Raw genomic sequence first — 20,337 nt, 5'->3', positions numbered from 1 at the left:
ATAATTCACATAGCACACAATTCACCCACTTAATGTTGACAATTCCATGGCTTTTAGTAGTCACAGAGTTATATGATCGTCATAGCCACATGCTTTAGAATATTTTCAGCACCCCCAAAATAAGCCCTGTGCCCATTTGCCATCACTCCCCCTTTCCTTCCAAGTACCCCTGCCCAGCCCTAGGCAACCACAGATCTATTTTCTGTCTCTACAGATTTGTCTATTAGGGATATCTCAAAATACTGATTCATGCAATATGTAGTTTTTTTGTGACTAGCTTTTTAAAATTAGTATGTTTTCAATGTTCAAGAACATTTAGTAGGCATGGATAATTGATGAACATTTGATGGACGTTTGGGTTGTTTATTCTTTTTGGCTGTTTTGAATAATGCTACTACAAAATTCATGTAATAGTTTTTGTGTGGTCATATATTTTCCATTTCTCTTGGGCATATACCTAAGAGTAGAATAGCTGGCTCATGTGGTAACTCTGTCTTTTGAAGAACTGCCAGACTGTCAATACATATATTTTTAAATAAATGAATATTTGCTACAGTGCGCATTGAAGATCAGTGGGAGAAATAATGGATTGTTCAATATTTGAAGATAGAACTACTGACTCACCCTTTGGGGAAAAGTACAGTTAGGATCCTCTTTCATAGCTTACACAAAAGAGTTTGAGATTTAAATATTAGAATATAAAATAAATTAAAATGAACTGTAGTTGAACATGTGTATCACTGTAAAATTTAAAAAATACTGATGGACATTTACTTAATTATAAATGATGACTATAAATGAGATTAGAGAATTAAAAGGGCCCCAATCATTAACCCCTTTCTAAACTACAGGAAGAAGTTACAACCTTTTCCTAAGCATGGAGAGCCATTGAGGGATTTTAATCAGGTCTGTGGCACAGTCTGAATTACACATTTGAAAGCTCATACTGGCTGCAGGAGGAACAGACAACAGGAGGAAAAGAGGCTAGGGATGAGGTCACCTGTTCAGAGGTTGCCACGGCAATCCAGAAGACCATCAACTGAACAAAGTGATGACAGTGACCATGGCAAGTAGAAGAGTCATTCCAGAAGAGGCAAGGCAGAGGAGTTGATTTCATTTTTAAATGCAATGGATTGAATATGGGAATGGAAAAGAGAACATGAATGTATGAAGGTTTCATTCCCTGAGACTAAGCTCAGGTTGAGGGAAAAGATAAAGAATTGGCTTATAGATACATGAAATGTTCAAGAGTTATCATCCAATGGAAAGTTGGATAAGAGAGTTCTGGGGGAGAGGATCAGATTTGGGGATATCAATAGGTAGTCATTGAAGCTATCATGTGAATGAGGTCATCTAGAAGAAGGTTTAGAGTACTAGAAGCTAGACCAGTACTGGCAGGTCAATGGAGAATATAAGAAGATGACAAAGGAATAGTCAAGACTGGAGAAAACCTGGGCAAGAGTGGTGGCACCAGAGACTAGACTAATAATATAGGAATGCTCAGAAGTGTCAGTGCACTAAAGAGGACAAGTGAGAGAACTAAAAGTAATGATCAGAATTTGAAATGTGAAAGCCTTTTGTGACCATGTTAAATTTTTCAGGGACATAATAAGCCAAAAACCAGACTGCCCTGGGTTGTGCAATAAGCAGAAAGTGACTAAGTAGAGACAGAAATGATAGATTATTCTTTTAAGATCTTAACTGTGAAGGGAAGGAGATACACAGAAAGGACATGGAATTAAGTAAGGAGTTTTCTTCTTCAATATGGGTGAGTCTACAGCTTTTTCTTTGCTTCAGGGAAAGAACTGGAAAAGGAAATGTCAGTGCTGAAGGGAAGAACAGAGGTGATCCTTCAGAAGTTGGGAGGGGAGGAGCCCCAGAATGGAAGTACAGGCAATGAACCTTGGGTAGGAGAAGCAAGACCCCTTCAACTCAGGCAAGAGAAAAGGGCACAATGGTGGACATAGGCACAAATATTGATGGGCAGAAAGAAACTTGCTTCAGTTGCCCCTGAAGGTCTCTCTTCTCTCAGAGAAGTAGAAAAACGCAGTGCCAGTTGGTCAAAGACAAGAAAGTAGGAATTAAGAGAGTACATTTAAGGGGAGTGGGGAAAACATAAAAAGTAGCCACTGAGGACAATAGGAGAATAGGTGGCAAGTGCTGCCAAACAGCTTTAAGAAACCCAAGCTGAATTTGGAAAAGATAAATTTGTAGAGATAAGCAGTCATTGTAAAAATATTTTCATCAGCCATACTCAAGATCTGAGAGTAAAAAGAGAGGACAGAAGACCTTGTATCTAACCAGGGCACAGGCAGATGAGTCTTCAGGAGAAAGAGACAGAGAAAATGATGGGACTGGCAGAACAAGAATTAAGGAATGGAAGGTATGGTATAGGCTGGATAGAGAAATCAGTGTAGCCAGAAATTAGTGATTAAAAATATGACAGGGCAAAGGATTAGATGCCTTAATGCGATCAGTTAGAGTAAGTATTATGTTTAAAGATGTGAAAGAGATATGGAAAATCATAGTCAAAGAATTTGGGTTTTGAAAATTTCTATTTCAGTGATAAAATAGCTTTAGATTATTAAAAGATCTGGGGTAGCATTTCACATCTAATGGAGGACATACTATAATATCCCATCAAAGACACATCAACATCACTGGGCGTGTGGTGGAATAGGAGGTGGGTAGAGGAAGCCAGGGATGTAGATTTTGCATAAACTTCCCAGGTGATTCTGATAGTTCCTGCTCATTCTCCTCCTCCCTCCCAGGATGCTAGAGTAGAAAGGAAACAGAGCTTTGACATGGAGGTCAAGGCTGGGAGTGAACTGGCCATCTGCATAGATTTTAAGGTTGTCTGAGATTGATAGCAAAACCTGGTAAGGCAAAAAGGAGCAATAGTTACATCCTTAATGGGATAATATACATAGATACTGCATGGCTAGACTCCTTGGGTCTCCAACACAGCATTTTACTCAAAGATATAGCACAGTGGTCTTCAGGGAAGTAGGAAGAATGACAACTTCACAGCCGGCTTTCAGTAATGGAAGTGTTAAGAAAATGAACTGACTCCAATGGAGGAAGCTCTCAAGGAAAAGAGACTCTAGGGCAATCAATGGTTCTTACACTCCAACCTCATGTTAAATAAAGTGGGAAATAACTTTTTTTTTTGGCATGGACAGGCACCAGGAATCGAACCTGGGTCTCTGACATGGCAGGTGAGAACTGTGCCACTGAGCCACTGTGGCCCGCCTGGCAGAGAACTTTTAAAACTTATCAATGGCAGTTGAATCTGAATCTCTAGATTGGCATCTTTTGAAAATTCCCATATGATTTTAATTTGGAGTCAGGGTTGAGATCCACCATGCTAGAAGAAAAGCCCGGCTGTGTTTTATCAGGTAGAGGAAGTGAGAGAATTTGGTCCAAACAGGACAAGGATACTAGAAAGTCTTTGAAAAGGGTGGTCAGAAAGTATACGAGTGGGGACCTGAGTTCGGGAGGTAGAGTGAGAAGGAAACTGAATAGCATAGAGGGAACGGACTGGATAGGACCAGGCAAGGCGCTCAGATTAAACCTGATCCAAGATTGTTGCCATCCATGCCGGGTGGACAGAGGTATGGAAAAGTTGAAGGGCAAATGGCATTTGCTCTCCACCATTCTTCTGACCTAGCAATATCTAGACAGAGCGGATTCGCAGAGTAATTCACGGTGCTAACCTTTCTGAGCCTTAGCACCCCAGGCAATAAAATGGAAACCTCTCCTTTGCCAAACTCTTGTAAGAGTTAAATGTGAAAATTGGAAGAATGAATAAAATTTTAAATATTCAAAGCCTTATATAAATACTAGTTGCTCTGTTACCACTATATTAAGAGAAACTGGGATTATTACCTCTTTTTTTTTTTTGCTTGGGCAGGCACTGGGAATTGAACCCGGGTCTCCAGCATGGCAGGCAAGAATTCTGCTTGCTGAGCCACCGCGGCCCACCCCGATTATTACCTCTTGAAGAAGTTCCCTTTTTCCTTAGGAATATGCCACTTGGTCGGTCTTCAGAGCATTCTGATATTCTTTTAGTATTAGGATGAGTTGTACTTAGCTCATGGTTTGTGCTGCCAGCCTTTTCTTTTCTGTCTAGTAAAGTGTCTCTTATTTCTTGCTCCATTTGGTAGAAGCATCCCAACTCACACATTCGGCGTCGCTCAAGATGGCAATGAGGTGGTGCCTTCAGTGCCAGCTTTAGAAGCTGATTTTGGACTAAAAGGACTCCCTCTTTGTACCTGCTTTCCAAACTCATTTTCCTCCCTACAGTTTCCTTGGAGGAATTCTGAACAGTGAATTAGAAAAAAGATACTTCTAAAATGGTCTTTATTTTCTTCAGCCTAAACCTAGTTTAAAATTTATTTGAACACAGTACTAAACAAAAATTCTTTTTTTTCCCTAAAAATTTAAGTCTAAAATATTCCTAATATTTTTGATATTATTCAAATGGGTTACCTGCTTTACTTTTCCCTTCTAGATAAAACTGAACAGAAAAAAAAGCTGGTATCCTCTTTGATCCCCAACATAGAGTAGGGGCTCAAAGAATTCAACAGTTGAATCAGGACACAAATCTATTGGTATACCTTCTTCTTTTACTCCTGTTAGCTTCAGGAATTAAAGTTATTCCAAGCATTGTTTTAAGCTGTGGAATTAGATAAAAGATGGGAAATGAAGGCCACATATTCCTTGCCAATGGGAGGATGCTTTTCAAAACAATACTACACCGCTTCTGTCTTTAAGTAATCTGTGTATCAAGTCAGAGACCAAAGCCTGTTGGTTACAGGGTTAGGAGATAAAGTTCTTAGATCATGTTGTCATCAGGGACAGTAGGAATCTCCTGGTACTTTCCCTATATTTACAGCAAATTGCATCCCAGTTTTACCCTGGGAATCTTGCCAGCATCCTTTGGCCAAACAATAAACCAAAGTCCTGCTGCTGCACAAACTTCCCTAACCCGTTCCCACTGTCCTCTCTCCTGGAGACATGATCCACGGGAGCCCCACTACCAGCTTCCAGGACTGGCTCTTTATTCATCTCACTCATTCTGATGTCTGCAAAGCTTGTGATATTTCGGTGCCTGCATTGTTTCACGTGTAGGGGATACTCAGTAGATGCTGGTCCAGTGTCTGACAACTGAAGGAGTGACCTTATTAGTTCCTTTCCACAATCTTGCTTAATTTTTAGTAAAGTCAGTCAATATTTGTGAAGTGTGATCCATATTCTTTTTTTTTTTTTTTTTAAGAGAGAGGGAGGAAGGGAAGGAAAGACAGAGAGAAGGAAGGAAGGATGGAAGGAAGGAAGGGAGGAAGAAAGGGAAACATCTTTAAACATTTTCTTGTTTTATTATATTTTGTTTGTTTGTTTGTTTTTTACATGGGCTGGGGCCGGGAATCGAACCGGGGTCCTCCGGCATGGCAGGCAAGCACTCTTGCCCACTGAGCCACCGCGGCCCGCCCGTGATCCATATTCTTTAAAAGACGTTTCTTTTCTCTCTCTCTCTCTCTTTAAAAGGAGGCATCTCACCAATTTTCGGTGTTATTTTCTACCATCACAGTGTAGGCAATTCGCAGATTAGAGGTTACAATCTAAATTCCTTGGCACAATTGGAAAGCTGTTGGAGAAAGCTGATGAAGCCTTCCCAGAAAGAGAAGTCATCTCTTTGTAGCTGTGGCCTGTAGTAGAACATGAAATGCCTGCACGGGGTTCTGGATTTTAGCCTTGCTTACGAGGAGCCGTTCATCCTGGTGGTTATTCGTTCTGTTTGTTATTCGTTCTGTTCTAATTGGTATCACAGTGGATGTGTGTGTAGGGCAAAGGCCTTTTCGTTTGAAGCCACGTAGATGCAGTTAATAAACCAGATGCTGAATACCACAGGTTGACAAAATCCCAAGAGGTAAACTCAGGGCTTAGCAGGTCAAATTTTATTTCACAGGGGCAGTTTATTAGACTTCTGAGAAGCCACAGGGATTTTGCTTTTGTTCCCCTGGAGGCACTTGCTCTTGGTTTTGGCCTCTTGTTTTCTTATTTGTCATGCTGATTTTTATTCCTCTGTAAGACTGCTAGTTTATTGCTTTCCACTCTGATCTGAAAGGTTTCCATTCCAATAACCGAAAGGCTGGACTCGATTGCCATGTTGACGGATGATGCTACAATTGCTACGTGGAGTATGGAAGGACTGCCCAGTGACAGGATGTCAACTGAAAACGCCACTATCCTGACACACTGCGAGCGCTGGCCGCTCATGATAGATCCCCAGCAGCAGGGAATTAAGTGGATCAAGAATAAGTATGGACCTGACCTTAAAGTCACACATCTGGGCCAGAAAGGGTATGTGAAATCTGAAGGCCTGGCTTTTCGTTTAGCTGCTTTGAAGTGCTTCTTACTTTTAGAAAACTTTGGCATGAGTTAGACCTCTCGACCGCTTTGAAATAATGCAGTGTGGTTCTAGTTGTTCATCTGCCTGTTTATGTGTCCTCTAAAGTGTCTTTGCTGAGGGAGCTTTTATGCTGGGCAGCTTCCAGTTACCTGTAAAGAAATTAGTTTGAAATTTAGAAGAAACCCTGCATCCGAGAAGTAAAATGTGTAAATTTTTAAGGCAAATGCTGGAAATATGATATATTAGATTCCTTCTTTAAAGTGTTTGACTTACTTATGGTAACACAAGTATTGTCAACTGCCCTGACATGCTTAATGATGTTATAGACAACTGCCTAAATATTTTCTAGCCTTCAGTAGGGTCCTAATGTGGATGCAAGACACAACATTGAATGTTTGAAGATAATTTAATTTCTTAGTCAAATTTTGCATGTCACCTTTGGGAACTGAATCTGCTCTGAGATTTTCTGTCACTGGGTCCTCCTGACAATACTGTCTGAGAAGTAGACAGCTGTTTTTCATGTCATTGGTATTCAGTTAACACTGAATGAATTATTTTAGAGCAGCTGATATTTAATTTGTCCCCACATCATCTTTTCACACATAAAATAAAATAAGTCTTTGTTTATTTGAAGAGATGGAGAAAAGTATTTTTGGGGAAAGAGACATTTTTGGAGAATAGGAATGAAATAGCATGATATTTAACCATTTTATATAACTGAATCTGAAAGGTAGATAGGAGCACAGGCATTTTATATAATTTGAAAAATGTTTTGTATTTAAAAAGGAGCCCACTGAGTGAATTTAAATTTATGATATTTCAATTAGTTACATTTATTTCAACCGTGATTATTATCAAAAGTAACCAGTTTAAATGTAGGTTTATTAGTTCACACTATTGAATTTCACTTGGTAAATATGACCATAAAATTTATCTCAAAATCAGATCTTTTGATTTCTGTATAATCTGTTGAAGGAGACTATTACTACGAAATAGTCTTCACTAAGTTAGTATGTTCCATTTAAAATATCTACATAAAAATGAAATTTAATTTAATCGGGTAAAGAATTTTGAGCATTTTTCCTATGCTTACTTACATTTTATTATCTCCATGTGAATTGAATTTTAAGGTTTTTGAATGCCATTGAAACTGCCTTGGCCTTCGGAGACGTCATTTTAATTGAAAACCTTGATGAAAAGATAGATCCAGTCCTTGATCCACTGCTTGGAAGGAACACAATTAAAAAAGGAAAGTAAGTATTCTTGAATTTTTAACATATTTTGTGCTAAATATGAGCTTCATCATCAGCATCTATTTCTCAGCCTCATCATCAAACACAATCTATTAGGAATCTTCTTAATGTCTTTTCTGACTTTCCGATCCATGGCACCCCATTCCCAGACCAAAATAACCTCAACATAGTCCAGACTCTCAGGCCATTTGTCTCTCATGGCCTTAGGTTCCTGACTTGTGACCCAAAAAAAATTCATTTGTCACTAAACTGCTGAGAGTAGTTTCCCCTTTATTAGTTTACACTGATCTTTCCCTAACTTTTAATAGTAATTTGCAAAGCACTATTAATAGTTTTGCCTTACTTGTAGATCATTTATACCATTATTTGCTTCATATTATTCTCTAAGTCTATTTTAAATCTGATATTAGGTTTTTTCAGCTTAGCCTCATATCAGGTAACACTCCACAAAATCATAGGTTTTTGTGCTAGTTCCATTTTTTTTAAAAAAAACATTCAATCACATGTAAACATTCAAATGGAAAGAGTTCATTAGTGGACCCTAAAATCATCCCCAAACCATAAGTGGTAGCCCCAAGGTGAGAAAGCTGTGGCTCTCCAAAGGCTGCCATTGCCCCAGGACACACAGTCTCTAGAACATTCTCCCAGGGGCGTTGTAGCCACCAACAAGGAGCCATTCTGTCATTTTTCTATGTGTGTGAAAGGTCAGACCCAGCAATTATGTCTCTAATGACGCCTGCGTAGGTCGAGGGGAGTCTGTGACATTCCAGAGGCTCTCTTTTGCCTCTTTATTCAAGAAACCATCTTTCAGTAGAGTCATAATTTTACTGGATTTCCTTCTCCTTTGTAACTGTTTTTTTTCTTCACAGAGATATAATCTTAGAACTTCTCCACAACCCCCTTCTTCCATGACTCCCACTCCCTGCCTCTAAAGTATCTGTCTTCTTTTTTATCACTATATTATCTTTGTCATTTTTAAGTGAAAATAGGCTTACTTGGGGGTGCCTAATTTCTATTTTAAATAGTCTCTAACTGATTAGTATAGTGTTTATTATAAAGCCCACCAAGTAAATCTGTTTAGAATGACTGACAACTTATAATTGTTTAATAAACCAAAATTTACCCAGACATGCATTTAGAACCATCTAATAAGCCATTTGACAAACTGTAAGATAAATATAATTGTAGCTGTGCTTGATGTGTTAAAAATATGGTGCAAAATCTTGAATGCCACTAAAGTTAAATCCTTGTTATTAAGGTTCTAACTCTATTATGAAGACTTGAAATTTTTGTCCATGAAATGCGTATTCTCTGAGCTTTAACTTAGACTTCCAGTAACATAATTTTGGTATAAAAGATTTGATGACTCTACATTATATTTCCTTGTTTTTGACATAATCTGAAATTTCTAGAGACTGATAAATTTAAGCTATGGTTTTTCTCCAGTATTGACATATTTAAGTATCAGTGGGCATTCTAGAGGTTTTTGATTTCGGAAGCTTAAATTATTTTGCATAAGAACATCAGATTTCAATTACAAATTATTAGGCCAAAGCCATTTATTCTGAAATAATATTTCTTGATTATGTATTCTCTGTTTGATTTTTAAAAACTGATCATATAATTACAGCATTTTTTTAAAAGGCCAAGGCAAAGCAAAATGATCTGTAACAATAAAACAAATGGTGTTGATTGTATGCACTTACCACCTCAACAGTCCTTGTTTTTAAACACTTAAATTGTTTGGGAATAACCACTTATATGAGGGTAAATTTCAGATCTCTATCTCCAGATCTGTTCTTTTTTTTTTTTTTAGAGATAGAAAAAAAATTATTACTATAAGTAAAATAAATGGAAATATCACTGAGCAATCATTTTACACTATATAATACCATGGTATCTGGACTGGACTGTGGATATGTTGAAATGTTTTTCAATCAGTATCATCCTCCAGGCATTCTTGTTCATTCATGTCTGCCTCAAATTGCTGGTAACTACACACAATTGTTACTTGCTAATCATTTCAGTGCATAATCTTTTTTATTTATTTTTATTTTGTTTATTTATTTATTAAACATAACAACATACAAACACAAACATTCTTACCATATGATCATTTCATGCTTGATATATAATCAATAACTCACAATATCATCACATAGTTGTGTATTCATCCCCATGATCATTTCCTAGAACATTTGCATCAACTCAGAAAAAGAAATAAAAAGAAAGAATCTCATACATACTATATCCCTTACCCCTCCCTTTCATTGATCACTAGCATTTCAATCTAATAAATTTATTTTAACATTTATTCCCCCTATTATTTATTTATTTTTATCCATGTTTTACCCATCTGTCAATAAGGTAGATAAAAGGAGCATCAGACACAAGGTTTTCACAATCACACAGTCACATTGTGAAAGCTATATCATTATACAATCATCCTCAAGAAACATGGCTGCTGGAACACAGCTCTGTAGTTTCAGGCAGTTCCCTCCAGCCTCTCCACTACATCTTGATTAACAAGGTGATATCTACTTAATGCATAAGAATAACCTCCAGGATAACCTCTGGACTCTGTTTGGAATCTCGCAGCCTTTGACACTTTATTTTGTCTCATTTCTCTCCTCTCCCTGATGGTCGAGAAGGTTTTCTCAATCCCTTGATGCTGAGTCCCAGCTCATTCTAGGATCCAGAGCTGTTCTTACTTGCCTCTCTCGTGCAGATATGTTTAGAGTATCTTAACCCAGACATCGGGAGACCTCATGGCGGCCATAAAAATTATGCTGTCCGTCATTAAACAACCCTTTGCTGTGCTCTACTACATGCTAGGTGCTGTACTGGGGACTAGAAATTTGAAATGCAATAAGGTACAGACCCTTTTCTTAAAGGGAGGACAAACGATAAACAATAAACGCAGTACAATGCCACTGGTGTGGTGATACCAGTATATATAGCAGGGAGTGGTCATTTCCATAGTGGAGACCTAAAAAGGCTTTATTGGAAAAATTACATTTGATTTACATTTCCATTTAATATAAACCTGAAAGATGAATAGGCATTGGTCAGGTAGACAGGTGGGGAAAGAGAATCCTAGACAAAGAGATCTCATACCAAAGGCAAAGTTATTTGAAACAGCCCAACAGGTTTGAGGAACTGGAAACAGAATCTAAGGAGGTGAAGATGTGTGTTAGGAAGAAAGAGAGTGAAATGTGGATTGGGAGAGATGCGAATGGAGAGGTAGTCAGGCCCGGAACATGGCAGCAATGGCTTTTTACTAAAAGATGTGTCATCCTGGAGTAAGAAATCTGGTGTTTCCATTTTTTCACTTGAGAAACACAAGTGTAAGTCGGTGGAAAAAGTAGTCGTGGAAAAAGTAATAAAAACTTTTAAAGACTCTTGGAGTAACGTGATCAGATTTGTGGTTCTGAAAGATGATACACTTGGCAGTGTAACGTATTGATTGAAGGGGCATGGACCTGGAACCAGAGTCCATTTAGTGCACAGTGGCAGTAATCCATCTAAGTGATGATATGATTCTGACTTAAGGCAGTGGCGATTAGAGAGAGTTTGGAGAGGGCAAATAAAAGAGATATCAAGTAGTTAAGAGCAGCAATGCATGGTCACTAAATGGATATAGTTGCTGGGGAAAAAGGAAGGATTGAGGATGAGTCTGTCATCTGCCATCAGGATTTGGTGAAATGTTGGGACCATTTATGAAGAGAGATGATATAGGAAGGAGAGTATTAGGCATTGACAGATTGAGATGTTTCTGTAACACTTATTTCCAAAAGCTGAATAAGAGGCAGTTGCACATGTGAGTGTGGAACTTAATAAGCTGACACATGTGAGTTGGAGAATCTGCATAGAAAGGGAAGGAGGTCATCATGATGGAGGCCGGTGCTTAGGGAGACTCAATACAATCAGAAGAGCAGAGGGAGCTGTGGCCTCACAGATGAGAGAAAGGGGCACAGAAAGACCTTAGGTATTGTCTTCTCAGATGCCCTGTGACTGTATGAAGTCTAAATGTGGAAACTTTTTTTCTTAACCATGTTTTCCAAATAAATGTCATTAATAGACTATACTATCTTCCAATGTAGTTACTATGTGTGCCAATTGTTAATCTAATTCTTCCTTCCCTTTCCCTCGGTTTTCTTCACACAATCCCCCTCCTATGATGTACTATATGTATTTCTTTCCACAAATCCCAAATGCATTTAAATAGGGAAATTTTCATATTCAGTGCCTCTTAGACAGAGTGTTTCTCTGCTGCATTATTTTGTTATTTGTTCCTCTTACAACTATCTAAATCTTTTTTTTTTCATTCTTTATCCTCAACTGGATTATAAATTCCCTAAGGATAAGAGCCACATACTACATGCTTTTAAAAGGATGCTTAACTTTAATAAAAATAAAACACCAAAAATAGACTCTTATTCCTGGCACTATGGAAGATTGAGCATGTGAATAATAAAAAATAACTAAATATATTAGCTAAAACATTATAAACACGTACTTAAATGTGTCACTGAGCTGGCAATAAAAGGGAACTAAAAAGCACAATCTCAAAGAGGCAAAGAAACACCAAAGTTGGTCTTCCTGAAGACCTGAAGACCAGGAAAACCTGATGGCCTTAGGTTTCCTTTTCGATGGATATACAAAGCTCAGAGGGTGGAAGACTCAGCCTCTGGCCTATTCAATTGTGTAAAGTCTGCTACAAGATTCCGATATAAAGCCAGAGCCCCAAGTGGCTACACCTTTTATTTAAGGGTGGAATTTATTTATAACATATAAACAAACCCAACCTTGCAGCAAATAAACCCCTTTCTCTACTTTGGTACTTGAAAGAAGTGGAAAAAATTCTCTTGAGAATTTCTAATGAGAAACCAACCCTCTTATTGGTGTGCAGGATGAATTTTTGCTACTTATGTATGGGCAGGCACCGGGAATCGAATCTGGGTCTTAGGCATGGCAGACGAAAACTCTGCCTGCTAAGCCACTGTGGCCCACCCACTTATGTGCTATAAAACCTTAAGTCAATGACTTACTTTTAATTGGTGTTAAGTTTATTATGCCCCAGTGCACTTGGCAAAAGCAAACAGAAAACCCTCTCTGGAGAAATGCACATAAATCTAGACCTTAGAAAAGGGCCAAAAATAAAATTTCATGGCACATGAATCAAAAAACGTAAAACAAAGAAACATGGCACCATGAGCAAGAGCAACAGATTCAACAAATAATAGAATCATTATTTCATTGCTGCTTTATTTTATATTTCTTTGATTGTTAATAAGGATGTGCTTCTCAGCGACTTAGCTCTTACCATGAATTGCTAATTTTTAACTTTTGCTTTAATTTTCCCATCACTTTCTTTCCTTCATCAAATTTTTCTCTTTTCATCCAAGTATTATTTCTTGTTTTCCAACCTGACTGAGTTCATTCTTTTTTCGAGCATGCTGCTTTCTGTCATCTCTGTAGGATTTGGGATGAGAAGGAAGGTAAATGCAAAGTTCAGTGTGGTGCCTTGAACCAGCTTTACGTGTGTTTTCAAGAGAGGCTTTTAAGACTTCGAAGTGGGCATGTGTACTAGTTTATCATTGTTAGAAAGCTAGAATGAGGGTAGAAGCAGTAAGATGAAACTTGATTCACATCACAGTCTGCTATACTCTAGTTGCATGAGCTTGGATAAGTTTATTTATCATGCTTTTCTGTGTTTATCTTTTCTTGTCTGGTAAGGGAAAAATGTATATAAATATCACATATAAGGTGCTTAATAAATAGTATTTTCCTTGAAACTTTAGCCATTAAGAAGTCCATTATGTGGGTGATTGGAAGCGTGAACCAAATGCTAAATGAGAGTTTATGGTCAGTGTGAACGCCCGATGGATGAGCCAGGAAGCCTGTTAGCAGAAGGAACAGGTAGAGGGCATGGAGAGGAGGGGAATCTGTTATATCCATAAGGGTTGGTTTATATTTCATTATTTAATATATATAAAAATTAAAAGTTATAAAACATAATAAAGTAAACACACATGAATCCACCCACTCAAATTCTGAACTGGAAAGTTATTCTAGTTCAATATTCTAGAGGCCACATGGACACTCTGGCCTTTTCCCATTCTGCCTCCTCTCCCAAAGTAATCATTGCCCCGAATTTTCTTTATTAGTTCTTGTTTTATTAAAAAAAAAAGTTGTGGAAATCAGAACAAGGAAGGTCTATTAAAAAATTTACAAACATAGAGATTAATTTGGGATGTTACCAACATAAAGTCAGGATGTTCCTGTAACCGCGCAAACCGGGATGTCTGTTATTGAACACAGCCACCTTGACATTTCCCCAGTGATTTCATTTTGTGTTGTTTTCTCCCAATTTTTATTCATGCATTAAAGAAAGAAAAATAATTCATATTCCTGCCAAACAATGAGTTTGACCTGAGTTTTATATCTCCTTCTATCTTTCTATGTCTATGTTGTAATATCTATCAGATTACGTTGTAGGAATTATAAATTTATTTCCTCTATATCGTAAAGACTAGATAGCATTGAGAAGAACTTGAAGAAAAAGAGGAGAAAGCACCCACAGGGATTGCACGCTGGTATATTCCCCCAGAATGTCTCTGCTCTCTCATGTTCCTCAAATGCAGGTGAGAGAACAGCTCCATACTCCTGTGAGAAGGTCATATCCCGCAGAAAGTTCTCAGCTGTTAAGAGTGGTTTTGCTTATGTGAGTTCTGTTTGTTTGGGGGGATAATTTTTTATCCAATAGAGTTTATTCTTCCTATTAGTGAATGTTTGAGAAGTTGTTTGTGATAGATATAGCATGGTCCAAAAGTTGAAGTTCATTAATAATTGGAATGTTGTGGAGTATGAAGTAATGAATACTAATTGCTCCTTTCATGTCTGACAGCTCCCTGTGGCCCAATACATCAGCCCAGACTTTAATTTGGTTCTAGTAATGGTTTCGTCAATAGAACATTAAATCTGAGTTTGAGAAGATATACAGTTGAACCTGACCCACATTCTAGATTGCTGTCAGGAAATGGCCACAGCCTGACAACAGCTGGATAATTACAAATAATTAAATCCGCCAAACTCCAGACAATCCTAATTTTAAATAAAATACATTCTTACCATGTCGATCGACAGAAAACATATCTGGGAAGATTTATCAGCGTGTACTTTTTCGAAAGCAAGTTTACTAGCTTACATATTAGAAAAGTTGCTGATCCGTGAAGCATCTTCATAAAATTCTATCAATTTAATCTTTCAGATCCCTCCTAAGTATTATTGAAGCAATTTCTGAACTTTAAATCAAAGTAACCTTACTGAAAGATGTATTTCAGCTTGTTTCTGAACACATAAATATTTAGGAAAAAACTGTACATGTCATCCTGTATTTACTATTCATATTATCATTCTGTTAATAAAAATCTGTAAGTAGCATGCCCTAGATAGGAAACTTAAAAGTCAGCAAAAGAAACATTAGCTGTATTATATAAATTTTTGTTGTTAAAAAATAATACAGGAAGCGGAGACAGTATTTTACAGACATTTGCTTTATAATTACTTGGCTTCCTGAAACTTGTGTTAAATTAATAAGAAGAATTATTTTCAGTTAGCAAGTTTCCAGTTCATTAAATATTGTTCTATTACACTTCTTAGAGGTGATGCCATAAGATTGTGTTACAGCTGGAAATCAATTGGAATAAAGGCTTTCTAGTATTGGGGTTGGATTTCAGAGGGGATCATCTTAAATTAAAAACCACACTGCTGTAAAATGTAGTCTCTTAAGCTGGAAATTTATGATTTTAAGATAAGCTCTGGAGAGATGTAGTTCTCACTTTATGTCCCTTATGGATAAGAATAGTTTATTTTCAAATTACTCCATGCCCTTATGTAACAGTATTCAGCATCTAGTCTCTCCTAATTCTCAGTTCAAAATAAGGTTTAATTGCTGCAAAAGACCTCCAATAGTCTTTCTATTCCTAAATTCACTTACAGTTAAAAAAAAAAAAAAAAACAGAAGGAGAAGAACACCCAGAGCACACGGACAGGCACACACAGAGCAGCTGTTCGACTTTATATGAAAATAAGCACTAACAGGGCTATAATGAATCTTTAGATTCTTTTCCTTTCTCCAAAAAAAAAGGCCATCTTCCAGGAAAAAAAAAAAAAAGGCTAACATACATGGAATCAGAATTTCTTTATTTTTGACACCATCTGTAATATTTCGGCGTGGGTTATTGGATGATATTAGTTTTATGTATATCAAAAAAGAAATCTGAGATTTTCTTTTTATGTACAACGGTAGCTGGATACCCTGTAACACTCATCTTTTTTTTTTTTAAGTTTTTAATTTCAGTTTGCTTTTATATGAGAAGGATGTGTTTGGTTATATTAACTGTTTGTAGCAGCAAGACAATTAACTCATTTCTATTCAGGACTTTCTTTCCTTCCTTACCTTGAACATCTTGCCAGCTGTGCAGCTTTCAGCCAGAGCCTTTCTTCAGGAAGAGGGTTTGACCAACTTGCAGGGTCCTTCCTGCTGGGGTTGCTAAGTAACAACTCCCCTCTCGCCGTTTGCGACACCTTAGTGGTTGGAACTCACAAGTCCAATAGGGAAGCTTTTAATTTTAAACAGCAGGACATGCAGTAAGGCTTTTAGTTGTCCATTGAAAATTTTTTTTCCCTATTCCTGTGTTTTTTTTTTTCTTCTTCAAATGGTGGAACTGTATTATTTACTTATTTTAAAGCCCACCTACTATGTCTCTTTACCTTGACAAGTGGCTCTGATGAGGCCTGGAGAAGGAGTCTGTCATACCAACCATGGAAGATCTCCTTAGTATCTTAGCATGAGAGCCTTCAATATAATAATACAATTTCTTGGGAAATTTTTCTCCCAGAAACATGATAAAGGTTTTGCAAATCTCTTGAACATAGTCCGACTTCACTTTTTCCTAGTAAAGACTCCAGTTTGCCACTATAGTAAATCTTTATTCTGAATTGAATGTGTGGCATTTCATGTTTGGTTTTCAAAGGCAGTAAAAAATAATGATGATGTTTGTCCAAGTATTCAGAGTATCTGATCACTGGAGAAATTCGTTTAGGTTTTTATAATCTAAGGCTGATGGCATTTTCATCAATCACTAAAGTCAAACTTGAGAGCAGTTCAACGAAAAATAAAATAGACAACTTGGTTTACAGATATACCTACTGGAAATAAGAGCACTAGGCCATAATTTATAGTTTCAGATTCTGATCTTGGTAATATTCAGATAATGCTACCTCTCCCAGTTCACAGAGAATCTGGTTTTCTGGTGACCCTGATATTTGGGAGAAATGGTTCCCCATGTCCATTACAAACATGCTGGGAAAATTAACCAAGAAATTATTTCCAAGTGTTTTTCATGTAATTTGTGTAACAATCCTCTGTAAGATCAGTGACCTCCTATGGCTTGTAGAAATTAGGGATCTTTTCATCTCCAGGACACTTTTTTGTTGGGTTTTGAATAAACTTTGAAAGAATTTGGATGTTTCCAGTGTATCTGATTTCTATACAAGGCCTGACATGTAAAAGCCTAAATTTATGCTTAATGTGTATTTGCAGAAGATTGTCTTTATTATAAAATAATTCATTCATCTAACTAGTAAGCCTTTTGTTTTCCCTTTCTTAAAGCCATAAGATAGAAAATATTTATATAAATGCAGTGATTTATTTTAAAGACTTTAGAAATTGAATAATTCATTTTATATATATCAGAAACTATAGCCCCTAGATTAGAGGTGGGCACTTCCATAGTCAATGCTTATTCTCCTTCATAAACAAGGACAAAATTGCTAACAAAAGCTCAGTGGGCATGACTTTGAACTGTGTCTTTGTATTTTTTTCTCCAGTGGCCATTGACTGGTACTGAATCTACCACCTTCTCTCAGTACCCTCTTTTGATCAGTCATAAGATAGGTCAACAAAAGCTTGGCGTACAGGCTGGAGCCATCAGAGCAAATTAACCTGCAATGTGGTGCAGTGAAATGAACTTTATACCAGGAGTCTAGAGACCCAGGTTCTAGTCCCAGCTCTGCCACTAAGCTGTGTGACCTTCATCAAGTCATAGACTCTTTGGGGCCATACAAGGAATTAGATGATTGATCTCTATAGTCCCTTCTTGCTCTAAAATTACAACTCTGCTAGGTGAATGTTTTTGACTCTCCCCGTGTCCTAGCTAATTAAACCAGGGTGTTTGTACTGGGAAAAAGTAATTTTATTTCATTCCTGAAACTGCATAATCACTTTCTCATGTACAAACCAGCGACTCTCAGTCAATGATAAGAGGGAAGAAGAGGAGCTCACGCCTTTGGAGGGAGGTGTGGAAATCTTCTGGGAGTAACTCCACTGCAGAGTCTGAGATTCTGCCCAGGTGCTCTCTGTTTCTACTTTGATTCTCAGTGTGATTCAGTGACAGTGGGGGCTGTGGGGCTGGAAAACAGGCTAGGGACTAACGACAGCTTTAAGAAAGTAGCGGCATCTCCAAGGTTTATTGTCGCTCTTCACACTTGCTGTTATTCCTGAACTTCAGTTTTAGAGACCACAGCAGTTTTCAGTGTTTTAGAAGTCGTAACCTTTGAATTCATGTCTTTCACAGAAACAACAAAGTGATTCTATTTGCTTTTCCCACCCCTCGGGTTAACTCCGTTGTTTTTCGGATGTTTCAAATCATGAGAGAGTATTAGCAGTCTGTTTAATTTTCCCAGATAGGAAATTAACCAAAAATTAACCGAGTTGCAATGATAAAACCCACTGAATCATTATGCAATTTTTGTCTTTCATAGATCATAAACACTCCGATTGAAGATAATTTACTATCCCTGGGAAATCTAAACATATAAAATAATGTTTCAGAGAAAGATGTAAAAAAACAATTTTACAGGCAGACAGCCTACTCTTCAATCTGAGTCCCCCAGTTAACTGTTTCTTGACAAAGAGAAATCAGACCTGTCCCTCAAGCATACATGTTTCTAGTTCTCAAACTGGAGTATGCAAATGCCTCAGAGTACTTATAGGTGTGCGTGGGAGATAGCCACAGACTCATTCAAGTGGCATCTTGTAGAGCATTGCTCTAAGTAAAATATTTGGGGAAATTGAAAAATGTAACCTTAAAAGTTTTTTTCACCTGTTCCCAGGAGGCAAAATTGTCATAACCCCCTGCTCTGTGTTGGCCAGTCTCATACTTTCTTCTTGAAAGCCTAGACAAGGGAACATGGTTATATATATAGTCACTTATGGGCAAATCATAACTTGCTGTTATTGGGAAATCCAGAGGGATTAGCCAGGATCGCTTTGAGGAGCATCTACACTGATACCACCAACTGGTTCAGTTCTCAGGAATAGCATCTCGCATACAGCCCACTTTGCTAGGACCCAGGAGCTACGAAGAATTTTGAAAGGGTTCTTAAAAAAAAAAAGAAAAGAAAAGAAAAGGAAAGAAAGCAAAACAAGAGAAGACTATATGACAGACACCTGTATGGCTCACAAAGCCTAGGCTATTGCCTCTCTGGCTCTTTACAGAAAGAGTTTGCCAACCCCTGCTCTGAAGGGCTTTCCCACTGAGGCCTGTACACCCACTACTTTTGAAACCAAGTTTGCCATCTTCCTGGCAGCTTGCTTTGATTTTCATGTCCACATATGCAAATGCAGCACTCAAATCTCAAAATTGATATTATTTTTTATCCTATGTAGTGGGTAAAATATCCCTCCAAAGATATATCTACCTGGAATCTCAGAATGTGACTTTATGTGGAATCAGGGCTTTTGCAGATGTAATTAAGGTAAGGTATCTCAAGTTGAAGGAGACCATCCTGGGCTGGGGTGGACCCTAAATCCAGTGGTGGGTGTCTTCGTAAGGGACAGAAATGAAGACACACAGGGGGGAGGCCATGTGAAGGTGGAGGGGGAGATGGGAGTTTCCTGCCAGGAGCCACCAGAACCTGGGAGAGGTGAGGAAGGAATCTTCCCTAGAGACTCCAGAGGGGAGGTGGCTCCACCAACATCTTGATTTCAGACATCTAGATCCCATAGCTGTGGGAGAATAAATTTCTGTTTCTGCTGCTCGGTTTGTGAGCTCTAGGAAACTAAGACATCTCGCTTCTGATCTAGCCACAGTGACCTACTCCATAAGACACCAGTAATGAAAACTGTACACTTGGTCCATTCAGTGTTCTTCATTTGAATTTAAATTTTTAAAGTGCAAACATTTTCAGCTGGGAACATAAGTTAGTGGTTAGAACAGAAAGTTTATGAAATATGAACTTTAACCCAGTGAAAACTCATAAACAAAAAGGGAAAATTCAAAATAAGTTGAAATCATTAAAGGTTATTCTCTCTAAAACATTCCACAAAGGTGGGATGAATTCAAATCAAGATGGAATGGCAGTAAAAAAATCATAGACTTGACATCTTAACTATTTTAACTTTCCAGTCCATGAACATGTTGTGTCCTTCCTTTTTAAGGTCTTCCTTGATTTCTTTTAACAATGTTTTGTAGTTTTCTGTGTACAGGTCCTTTACATCCTTGGTTAAATTTATTCCTAGATATTTGACTCTTTTGGTTGCTACTGTGAATAGAAGGTTTTTTTTCTTCATTCCCTCCTCAGATTGCTCATTGCTAGTGTCTA

At 37.7% G+C, this 20,337-nt stretch overlaps 1 protein-coding gene and 2 long non-coding RNA genes across 7 annotated transcripts in view; 1 reads left to right on the top strand and 2 right to left on the bottom strand.

The window, feature by feature from the left end:
• The window catches only part of LOC143650972 (uncharacterized), a 32,461-nt gene extending 27,206 nt beyond the window's left edge, over window positions 1-5,255 (bottom strand). The window contains exon 1 of the long non-coding RNA XR_013159766.1: window positions 4,620-5,255. This is a non-coding gene — a long non-coding RNA (uncharacterized LOC143650972). The remainder of the gene's footprint in view (window positions 1-4,619) is intronic.
• DNAH11 (dynein axonemal heavy chain 11) overlaps window positions 1-20,337 on the top strand; it is a 424,306-nt gene that overhangs the window by 337,632 nt on the left and 66,337 nt on the right. For 3 of the 4 annotated variants that reach the window (XM_077122193.1, XM_077122194.1, XM_077122196.1), the window contains 2 exons: window positions 6,128-6,363; window positions 7,543-7,665. In XM_077122193.1, coding sequence (XP_076978308.1) covers window positions 6,128-6,363; window positions 7,543-7,665 — 359 coding nt within the window. Of the gene's footprint in view, window positions 1-6,127; window positions 6,364-7,542; window positions 7,666-15,748; window positions 16,321-20,337 lie in introns of those variants that run through there. The other variant, XM_077122197.1, reaches the window with a different exon arrangement.
• On the bottom strand, window positions 5,499-16,234 carry LOC143650961 (uncharacterized). Of its 2 annotated transcripts, none has more exons than XR_013159765.1 (3): window positions 16,130-16,234; window positions 7,510-7,633; window positions 5,499-6,561 (listed from the first exon to the last, which is right to left on the bottom strand). It is a non-coding gene; the product is annotated as an uncharacterized LOC143650961 (long non-coding RNA). The 2 variants fall into 2 exon arrangements; XR_013159764.1 differs by having other exon boundaries at window positions 7,510-7,636; window positions 16,130-16,217.

This window comes from Tamandua tetradactyla, chromosome 1, assembly GCF_023851605.1.
Source record: "Tamandua tetradactyla isolate mTamTet1 chromosome 1, mTamTet1.pri, whole genome shotgun sequence".
NCBI classification, from domain to species: Eukaryota; Metazoa; Chordata; class Mammalia; order Pilosa; family Myrmecophagidae; genus Tamandua; species Tamandua tetradactyla.
This window is presented reverse-complemented; position numbering and strand designations above follow the sequence as displayed.